At 41.4% G+C, this 11,676-nt stretch overlaps 1 protein-coding gene across 3 annotated transcripts in view; it reads right to left on the reverse strand.

The window, feature by feature from the left end:
* Nucleotides 1–11,348, reverse strand: part of RASGRF2 (Ras protein specific guanine nucleotide releasing factor 2) — a 259,547-nt gene extending 248,199 nt beyond the window's left edge. For all 3 annotated transcript variants that reach the window (XR_009963890.1, XM_062613870.1, XM_062613869.1), the window contains exon 1: nt 10,917–11,348. Coding sequence is in view for 2 of the 3 variants with exons in the window: in XM_062613870.1 (XP_062469854.1) it covers nt 10,917–11,201 (285 nt within the window). In the remaining variant the exon portion in view is untranslated. The remainder of the gene's footprint in view (nt 1–10,916) is intronic.
* Nucleotides 11,349–11,676: the final 328 nt, after the last annotated feature.

The raw sequence follows: 11,676 nt of genomic DNA on the forward strand, positions 1-11,676 counted from the left end.
ACTACAGAAGTGAGGCAGTCAAGAAACTGATTCACCAGGAGGCCACAGGGAGTGAGGGGCTCAGGAAGCAAATGCACCCAGGACACACATAACCCAAATAACCATCCTTCTGCTTCGTACCACCCAGCCTATGAACACACACTAAGACACACTCACGTCCAGAGGTCTTCAAAAAAGTAAAAATAAAGTAAAAAATAAAGTAAAAAAAAATAAGGTATTTACAGAAAGTCAATGATCTTTAAGAAATCCTATTCAAAATAACAGCTGGGAAAGTGCCTTTTTTTTTTCCTTTTTTTTTTTTCCCCCTTCTATGAAATGCGGAAGGGAAAATCTATTTATTTATTTCAGGTGGAACCACTCAGCATTACTCTGAATTGTCATGTACATCCAAATGGCTGTCTTTACTTCATTCACTTCAGTGGCATGTAGACAAGTTATCTGCTGCTAAGCTAAAAGAATAGAGTGCAGTATTAAGGGAAGAGTATTTCTCTTTAAAGCATTTTAATATTAGCATACATGGTGCAGACATGACTTCTCTGAAGTCTGCAGCAATTTTCATGCTTCTGACGATGGAGCTCTCTCAGGTCGCTGCACATTTTGGACCGTACAATACTGGACACCAGCTAGCTAGGCTTTCCCTCAGGCCACCAAGTAATGAACTTACAAAACTTCCATCTGCAATAGGCAGAAAAAATATGACAAAAACTCTTGTCTAGAGCCGGCAAGCTTACACCTAACACAATAACAAATCCGCACCAAATGAATTGTGTCTATCTGGTTGTTACTATAACATACACCAAATACGACAAAAAGCTTCATTTTTTTTTTTTGACATGTGTTTATATCCCAGTTTTATGTTGTTTTTATTTTATTTGGTGGTCTTTTAATTTATTTTTTTTTTTAGTTTTTGGCATTAGATCACAAAGATCACACAGATGTTAGGAGAACCACATCTGGGCTGCCAGCTGCCTTGTGAATTGTTAATTTAGTCCAATGTGTGCAAGCATAGTAACTGCAGTCCTTTATGACGTGATTCTTCTTTCAGATCCTAGTTCAGTTACCACATATAAGTGCGACATAATTTCATACTGTCTTTATCTTGATTTTTGAATGCACATCTGTCTGTTTCATATATTGCATACTAAATCAGCAAAGTTAAGAAACTTCTTGGGTAATGTCCTTCTCATGAAGTAATTCAGATGCTTCCTTAGAACTAATGCATTTATTTTCACAACAGTCAGTGAGGTAAGATGGAATTAGTGCAAATATGGTCAGAACAGATGCCAGCAGTTTCAGATGTAACTCAGTTTGCATGCCTGATCTGAAAAACTATGGGCCTTTGGTATTTAAATGGCGCATTTATTTGGTTTTAACCACTAATTTCACAGAGATCAGTTCAACCTTTGCATGCCTAGCTCTTGTGCCGAGCTTGGGCTCTATAACAAGGAATGTTTAATTATTGTCAAGCACCTCACAGATCTGATTGGTGTAGTTTTTCACAGAGGTCCTAGGCAAAAGACAGATTCTAGCTCCCACAGGTGGTGTTCTGATTTTATTAGGAAATATTTTTTCTCTTTCTGTAGCTTCATGCTTCACATACTCTAAATGCTCAGAGGAGTTGGGGAGTGTGGGGGGACACAGAAAAACCCTATAGGAAATTGCCCCCTTCAGGGTATTAACTGAAAAACTTGTTTTGAATACTTCATCAGAAAGGAGTCCAGGAAAGAAACAGAACTGCTGAAACTGCAGAGCACATCACATCATAACACAGGAGAAAGAGTGACTGAGTCCTGGGCTGCTCAAGAAGCTGTGACTGTCCACTCCATCCTGCATCCTGACGGCCTGTTCATGTACTCTGCACACGCAATTCTTTGGACTCCACAGAAGAGAAAAAAGAGATGGAAAACACACACAACACACACTAATACTTGTAAGGAGCATGTGCAGGACCAGAGACCCTCCTCCAGCCCTTGGACCTTTTACACTGAGACAACACTGTGACAGCGGTAGCTGGGTAGTATCATAGAATCACAGAATCAGCTGGGTTGGAAAGACCTGTAAGATCAAGTCCAACCATTGCCCCAGTGCTGCCAAGCCCACCACTAAACCATGTCGCTAAGGGCCTCATCTACCTGGTTTGTGTACACTTCAGGGGATGATGATTCTACCAGTGCCCTGGGCAGCCTGTTCCGATGCCAGACTATCTGCTGTGTGGATAGCCACTAGAGGGAGAAAGCATGTACCTCTCCAGCAGGCCATACGCTTCTCATCTTCTGTCACAGGAACACTGAGATGCCTGGATTGTGGAAGTCTGGAAGATTCCAGAGTCTGGAAGCACCAATTCATCTGGATCTATCTCCCCATTACTGTTCCTCAGCTCATCTGGTACTCCCTTCAGTCATCAAATATTTCCTGGGGTAGGAAAGCTACAACCAAAAGACCTCACAGTCACAAAAAAAAAATATACCCAGCAGATTATACGTATAAGGCTGAGTAATCACTTTGCCTGATGTTTGTGGTTAGGCCCCAGGAATAAGGAAAAAACCTCAAGATGCAACAGCACTGTTAACACCTCAATGCCTTTTAGTACTGTTCTTCCTCTCATCTATACACCCAACTATCTGCATGACTAATGAGGATACTGTGCAGAATCGGTGTTGGATGCCTCCAGCCTTTGTCAGTATTTCCTCCATCTTTCTCTTCAGAGAGCTTTGCAGGTGGCCCATAAATTTTGAATTCTCTCTGACAGATTTATTAGGAGCAAGCGTTTTTAATATTTCTCTAAAATAGCTCTTCAAGTGCCAAATGGAAGAGAAAATGATGAGTACAAAAGAAGGTTGCAATTTTCTTGTCTTGCCTCAGCATCTAAAAATCCACAGGGTTAAAAATAAATTTCTGATTTCATCCTGGAGGATATCAGAGAGACTCTGTACAAGTCATTGAACACAGTCTCCACAGTTCCAGAGAAGAATATAAAACCTTTGGCATTTGCTGGAACTCGAGAAACTACTTGTGTAAGGGAAAGGAAGTGAACAGAAAGCAGAAAAAAAAAAGAACCAGCAGTCACCTGCAATCATCCTAAACTTCCAACACATGAAGATGCTGCATATGTCTAATACATCAAAACAGAAAACAGCAGTAATATAGTATGTTTTAGGATCCAGCACAGGAAATCTCAGAATTTAAGGCTACAGCCATACACACTCAAATACCACAGTCAAAAACTCAAAAGGCAAAAATGGACAAACACCACTGTTCCAGAATGCCATCCAAAGGAATGGTAGAATATAATCCCATACTCTTTTCAATAGTTACAGTAGAAATAGTGGAACTGATCTGCCACAGTAAAATGCTTCCACTAATTCAAGTTAGTTCTGAATTCATGGAACATACAATGCAGATATTGAAATAACTGGATTGAATTGGGAAAGCCGCTTCTTCTATATATACTGATGCTGTACCTCAAACAGAAAACCTTATGGGATTAGTAAGTCAAAAAACATTGGAAGCTAGATTGTAAGTATATGTTCCTAGACATCTAGTGCAGAGGCACAGTGTTAAAAAAACCCGCAGCATCAGTAATGGCTGTTAGACAGGAAAAAAGGGGAAAAAAAAAAAAAAGGTACTCTGTGGAATCTCATTTTCCTTCAACTCACAGGCAGGTGACATCATCTCTCTGAATCTGTGTCTGATGAACGAGGCAGCAAACACTGACAAATTTTCAATCCAGGCAAAATCTACCCCACTTTTCCCCCACAGCAGATCTATGAAAGAGTTCCTAAATTTGGCCAGTCCGTCACTACTTTGGGAAGCATGAAGTGAGAATGCTTAGAACATTCACACTGAAAAGCGGGTTAGTGTTGCCTCAGAATCCACAGCAGCTGTGGTACCAAGCCTGCTTTGATGTGGTGGACCTAGCAGAATGTGCTACCATTAGTGGCAAAATCTGTTGCATGCAGGCAAAAGCAGTGGGTTGATATATTCAGACCTTGCCATCTTCAACAGCTGCATGAGGTCTATGTTAATGATTTACTGCACCAAAGGAGTTCTTCTTGGTGTGAATCTGCTCCATGGAAATCACATGGTGGGACACTACTTAGATTTCCCCACTTGCAGTGCAGGCAGAGGATCCTGCAGCAATCAGCTCTCTCTGTATGTATTATGCACTACCATATGGGTTGGACATCATTGTTGCTCAAGATGCATTATGGACACATACACTAGGAGCCATAATAGGCTGCATCAAAACAAGCCAGGTCCTTGCTACTCCGTAATGCATGCATACCGCAAGTGGCAAAAGAGGACTGGTAATTACAATATATGTGGCCAAGCTGAGGAACCATGACAGCTTTTATTGCACATGCAGATTCTTAGGATGGAAAAATCCTCAGCAAGTGGATCAAAAAAATGCTGCTATACTACTAACGGTGACGTTGTAATGCATAATATATCGATATACAAATACTGTCATAATGTTGTCACGTTACTATAGAAATAGAAGCTCTGCCTGGATCTGCTATTCAGGTACATGGCAAGAAATTAATATGGGTAGCATGCCACCAGAAAACAGGGCATGTGCCTTAGCAGTCTGCTCAGATGGTGACGAAGAAGAAGAGCAAAATCTATTTTTAAAGTTAAATAAAGGCAAATTAAGATAAATGGAGTATAATTATTCAGTAGACTAGAGACTGACAATTCAGGTTAGAGGCTGACTTGCTATTTTTGTGCTCAGAATTTGTTTTCTACAAATTTCCTCTTACATTTGAGGAACTAAACAGATCAAGACAAATCAATGCAACTCTGCCAATAAAAGAGACAAAATTAAAACAAAGTAGCATTAACTACAAGACTAGTCAAAGAATTGAATTAATATTTAACTGTTATGATATTTTATTTTAAATGCAATTTGAGTATTCACATTATTGGTGTAAGCTACACTGCTGTATGTAGTAGATTCTGGTCACCTTGCATAGCTTCATGTGATGTTTAAGGTTAAGAAACATATTATTATTAAATGATAAATGTTTGTGTGACATTTTTGGTCTTTGTGCTTTGGGATGCATTTCTAATTTAGTTCTAACTTGCTTCCAGTCTTTCATTTGCTGATATGTCACCTGTTAGCTAACCTGTTAGGATTTCCCAGCAACTCCACAAATAAGCTTTTGACAAATGTCATTTGCCTTGGGATCTAATTATTTTTCAATAACTTAATTAAGGAGTATGTGTTTCTGTAAAAGCATACTGTAATATTTCAGGATATTACAATATGTTGCAGAGAAATGTTAAGAACTTCACCCTGTGGTTTCTCTTCATTAATACTTTGTCTCACCAAAATCTTGTCTTATTACCATCAGTCCCAATGTTCTTTTACTTACTCTTTAGACTAAGATATTCAGGCAATGTCTTTTGTTGCCTGTTGCCCTCAAGTGTGACACACACTGGAGAACAGAAAACAGATCACTGTCCAGCTTCTGACTGGGGCCTACAAGGATGCTGGAGAGGGACTCTTCGTCAGGGACTGTAGCGATAGGACAAGGGGTGATGGGTTAAAACTTGAACAGGGGAAGTTCAGGGTAGATATAAGGAAGAAGTTCTTCACTGTGAGGGAGGTGAGGCACTGGAACAGGTTGCCCAAAGAAGTGGTGAATGCTCCATCCCTGGCAGTGTTCAAGCACAGACTGGACAGAGACTTGTGCAGCATGGTTTATGACAAGGTGTCCCTGCCCATAACAGATGATCTTAAGGTCCTTTCCAACCCAACTATTCTATGATTCTATAAAGTCACTTGATATGGATTAAAGTAGACAAAGGTTTAATATTAAACTATTCAATGGCATCAATATCCTCTAAGTTACGTCTGTCTAGATTCAACTAACCTTTCAAGAGGAAGACATGTCAAAAATAAACTAGATCTACCTGTAACTCACTTCTCAGCTGGGTATATTCCTCATTTCTGCATAGTTACAAACAGCCCATTTTGGAACACTACAGCAGAAACATACATTTTCAAGAGGTAGAATGAAATGCTTACATTTGGGCAAAAGAGCAATAAAGATCGTCATGAGATTTTCTGTTCTTATTCCCACAGTGTGCTCATTACTAAGCAAGTAGGTAAGCACAAAACATCCATTAAATGGCGAAGTTCAGTCCCTGGAGAGACTACAGGGGTTATACTTTTCTATTTATTTACTGCTTTTTGCCTTAGGACAGAAAGCACACTGTAAATTCACTTTAGAGGTCTGCACGAAGAGCCGGAGGCAGGCACTTCGATGCAGCTTGCCTTAAGCACAAAGTCAGTGACTTGTTTTTCTTCTTAAATGCATACCAAAACAGTTTGAACCCATTTATTCGTTGAATGCGCCCACATTACCTCACGACAGTGATTAAACAACAGTGGCAGGGCAGGGGTTACCTGAGAAAGAAAACAAGAGCTAGTTACCCCAAAGATGTCTTCATGCAAGACTCTTTCATGAGAAGGTCTTCCCAAAAAATAACTAATCCCAATAGCACTAGTATCTTCTCACTGGCCATCTTTTTTAATTAACTCCTTCTGTTGAAGTAAAAAAAAAAAAAAAAACACACAAAAAAAACAAAAATTAAGAAAAAAAAAGCCAACCTTTTTTCTTCTTATATACTGAGAAGACAAATTCATCCATTATTTTTTAAATGCTGCAGGAGATTTCTAAAACATGGGCTTCTCTGTTGGATCTTTGCACTGGAACATCCCAGGTTGTTACTTGCCCACATGTAAGCAAAAGGTGGACAATTATGGACAAAAGGTGGCGAATTTTCTAGCCAAAAAGGTAACATCACTCTTCAGTCATCTACCACATATAACAGATATAATACATGTAACACACGTAACAGATGCTGAACAATGTGGAGTGGGGTTCTCCAAATAAAAGCAAAAAGATTAACTTTTAGTTCATTGTATCTTCAGGGGAAAAAAAAAACACAACCTTTAAGCACTGTTGCTAGGTTTTATATACACTAAATTAGCATTGAGGTGCAGCAAAAGCTGTTGGTGGCATATGCCTGCCTTATCACTTCAAGGAATAGAGAGGTTTCAAACACTGCAAAATCACCATGTCCTTCATAAAATAAATTCAGAGCTACAGTAAGCAGAAAAAATTAAAATAATTGGATTCTGTTAATCTGTGGGGACAAGGACTTAATACTGCATTTAATTTTGTTAAGTGGGAGGAAGATTATTGCAGGCAAGATACAAAGAATAGTCTCTGCTCAAATCATATAACATTTACAAGCTTAAATACACTAAGACAGTCATTAATAATTGTATCAGAACATTTCCATGCATTCAGTCCACAGTTATAAAAGAAACTAAACACACAGACCTCCTCCCAAATCAGACAATAATAATATTTACATTCCTCTACACTCTTGCTTCCAATACTCTTAAGAAAAACTGTGAGCAAGTGCCAGTCTGCTATAAAACACTGCAGAAAGAATCGTTTTAGGCATTTTAGTCTGCTTCTGAGGGAGACTAGACACTCACTGAGATAAAGCAATCTCTTTCCAGGATTTTTGAAAGAAAAATGAAATTCATTTTCATGGAGTCTGTCATTGTCACAGTAGAGAACTTGTTGGGAGCTGCACTTGTTTGCAGCCTACAGCTCCTGCAGGAACAAGCTGTTTAACTGATGTCAGAATTTAAGCTTTCCACATGTAGTATTTTAATCTTCTAATTCATCTCCTAAACAGAAGCTGTTTTGAAACCCAGCTTCTTCCACATTGTTTCTGTTTCAATAAATTCTGTCTTTTTTTTCAAGAATGTGAAATCAGAGTAGATAGCAACACCTGTCTGACATTTACAAAACTCTTTTAAAATATGAGCAAGACCAAAATACTTTAAAAAAAAAAAAATGATACTATGTGCAACATACTTGACTTGATCCCGTATTCCCAGACTATCAATTGATTCATGCATTACGCAGTTTGTTAATACCAAGAAAGATACTGCACCTTTAAATGAATTTGCTTTGAAGCAAGTATCCTTCTGAAGGAAAAGAAATACACTAATATCTTAATGGAAAAGATAGAAAAAGTGTGTTCTGTCATTGCAATTTTTTTTTCCCAAGCTCTTAATAATTACAGCAAATCTTATGATGGCATTTGGCATCTTCCACAACACAGTGGTACAGTTCTTGTAATACTTACTGTCCCCTCATAAAAGACTGCTGGAAGGTCGTAAGAGCACCAGCAGTGATTGAATGTGAAATCATTCAGCTTGTTGGGAGACAGATACCCAAACCTAAACACGTGTTGAGTGAAATATGGTCTCCTGTATAGGGAAGTACAACTAGTACAGCTCCGTTGCTCTCTGCACTGAACTCTTAACAACTTCTCAGCACAGTTCTTGACAAGCAAACAACTGGAAGATTAAAAGATCCGCAAACTAAGGAAAACAACACCCACTTGTTCTGCATGAATTCTCCATAATCTTCAGTTACATAACTTAAAGAAAATGTATCGCTTACTCCACTCAAAGGATGCTGATGAAGTCCTCTTATGTGATTAATTTCTCTTTCTCTCTTTCCATAATCTGTGTAATTCTATAACACATATCACTCTAATGTCTAAATTGCCTAGGTAAATAAAACCCAAAGTAAAAGAGTTTATTTTTATTTTTCATCTCTTTCTTTTGGAGGAGAGAGATCTGATTCTTCAAAAACTGGCATAAAGATAATACTTTTCATGACATTAACACATCTGTGTGATTAAATCAAAGCAAATTAAATCTAGGCAGCATTTTTACACTGCCAGTAGTTATCACATACAACACTGAGTTTTCATTATTATCTGATTAAAATGACTTTGTCTTCCTCTGCTAAAAAACTGAAGGCTCACAGTTTATTCCTTTACACCTGTAGGAATATGAGCACATTCTCTAAATGTTTAATTTTCAAATATTTATCATTTTTCTTGTGGTTGATCAATTTTAGTTGTTGAGGGAGGTTCCTGTACACCTTAGCTAAGGTTTGTGCCTAAATGAATATAGAAATAAGGGTGCACTTTAATGAACAAACATCTGTAGAAACTACTGACACTCAAAAGCTTTATTCTGCATCAAGAAAAAGGTGAACAGGAAAATGATATTTTCTGATGGCCTGCCTCCAAAATTCAAAATAGTATCCCCTGAAAAAAAATTTTAAGTGTTCTTCTGTCTCTTCGACAGCAGACTGCTATTGTTAAGAACATCAACATAGCTGATGTTTGAAGCAAAGCAAAATTCAGTTTCAAACCCTCCAATTATTTTGTCTCTTCACTACTAAATGTAATTACAAACAACTCAAAGGTTCATCACTATAAAAGCACTATTTAAGATTCGCAGAGAACAGATATGTAAAGGCATTGTTTTCACACATTTCTCTTAGTCAAGCCGTAGTTTAACAACACTACCAATAAACAAGTGCACTAAGCCAATGTAAAGCAGACAAGGAAATATTAATGTTTATTTTCATCTAGGGAATCCTCCAATGTTTCATTTATCATTGCTTATACAAATATGCTTCAAAGCAACAAGCAAGAATGTCGTGGATGAATATGACATAACTACAATCATCCCAAAGTTCACTTGCCTAACTATGCACCATCTCAAAGGCTGCTTAAGCACACAAACATTTGTTGCAAAAGGGCAAAAAAGCACAAACATGAGACCAGGTTCTGAGTTCTCCTTGCAAAATTATCACTCTAACAGAGCAAACAGCAGTTTTCAGAGGCTGACTTAAGTCTTTGTCTCTTCCTCATAATCAGCAGGAAATGCCTGCAGCCAGTTCGAAACCACTCTCCTTAGAATTACCCAAACTTTTCCAAACCAGTTTGACACCTGTTCAGTTTCTCCTGTTCAGGAAGAGAGACGCTAGGGCATGCAAGATGCAAATTCAAACAAATTCAACCAGGCAGCGAGATCAAGAATTTACATGGTGTAAATAGGAGGTGTGTGGTTAGGATACCCAATCTCTATCTACGATGAACAACTACAGTGTCCTCTGCTACACTGTTATGCAATACACAGATAGTATTTAACCCCTTGCTGGTTTGACATGTGTATGTCAAACTGATCAGCTTTTGGGCGGGAGGTAATTTGACAGTTCATGAACTATTAATTGCCACCCCCCAAGCGAATGAATCCCACCAGAGCCTTCAGCATTCCTCACCCACCCAAAACCATGAAGGATCTGCCTCCTGCCTCGAGCATTGCGACACCATTCCTATTGCAAGCACCATCAACTTCACAGCACCTGTCTGGAGAAGAACCTGAAAGGCACACGCTTAAACCAGAGCACACACTCACACCTTGACTCCCTGCCACCAGCCTGGCCCTTGGAGGGGTTCCCAAGGGAGAGCTGAGAGCTCATTACCCCCCACAGCATCACTGGGATGAGCAGCAGCCCCACATCAGAATGGGCTCGGTGGCTGTTTGAAGTCCCCTATATGCTGTTTTGGTACTTTGTGCCCTCACACACTCTGTTTATTGAGTTTGGTTGGAATTGTGTAGCTGTATTGCAGAAGTGTCATTATCAATATGATAAAACACCCTGTTTGCCAGATGCTACTCTTGGGGCACCCTACTGAAACAAGGTGGGCAGGCAGTGGCAACTAAAAAGTCCGGTGAGAAGGAAGAATCATTAGACGGGGTGGGACAACCACTGCCCTTGCCACTTTCTGAGCAATTGATGCTCTTTCGGGAGTGGCACAGACCTTCCTGCCTGAGCTCTATAGAGCGCACCCACCACCATTCTTCGAGATGGATTCAAGGATGCCGAGGGAAAGGGTTATAGGGTGCCCGACCGCCCCGACGGCCGTGGCTCCACTCAGCCGCCAGCACCGCGGGATCGCTGCCCCGGGGCCGCCTCTCTCCATCCCTCCCGCCCCGCAGCCGTGAGGAGCGGTACCTGCTTATCCAACGCAGCATCCTTGGCGCTGACGGCGACGCATCCCTTGGGAGCCGGCACCCGCTCGCAGTTGCAACCCTCCAGCATGTACATGCCGGCGGGCCGGGCGCTCTGCTCTCCTTCGAAGTAGAAGAGCACGTTTTGGTAGAGGGCGAACCACTTCTCGTGCCAGCGGTTGGTCTCCGCCGTCTTCTTGCTCAGGTAGCCCCTCTTGGTGCCCTCCTTTCGGGCCAGCAGCGCCAGGTACAGGGCATGCCCCTCGTTGTACCGCACGCTCTTCTGCATCTTGCCCTGCAGTTTGCTGCCGCCCCGGGCACCCTCCGCTATACCGGCTGCGCCGCTGGCGCGCTCCGCGGGCTTCCCTCGCCCCACCACCGCCCTCTCAGATCTCCTCCCGCCTCGGAGGCGGCCGCCGTTAAACCTCGTCCCCGCTCTTCGTCCCCGCCTCCCCGGAGCCCCGCGGGAGGAGGGAGGTACTCACTCCCCCTTCCCTTCCCTCCCTTCCCCCCCCTCCCCCCCCTCCCCCCTCCCCCCGTTTCCCGAGCAAACTCCGGTGTGACGCGGAGGGATCAGGCGTAATCCGCTTTGGAGAGCGATTTACAGAGCAAAGTCGCCGCTGCAGAGCCCCGCGCCCTCCTTCTGCCAGCTCCCGCTCGCCCGCCGCGGGGGGGGAAGCTCGGGGCACCATGGGGATGAAGATGATGAGGGGTCAGATGCGATGAGCTTGGCCGCTGCGGGATTTGGGGGCTTTGCGGTTGTT

This window comes from Pezoporus occidentalis, unplaced genomic scaffold (genome assembly GCF_034315485.1).
Source record: "Pezoporus occidentalis ecotype Australia unplaced genomic scaffold, CSIRO_AGI_Poc_V1 ctg170, whole genome shotgun sequence".
NCBI lineage: Eukaryota > Metazoa > Chordata > Aves > Psittaciformes > Psittacidae > Pezoporus > Pezoporus occidentalis.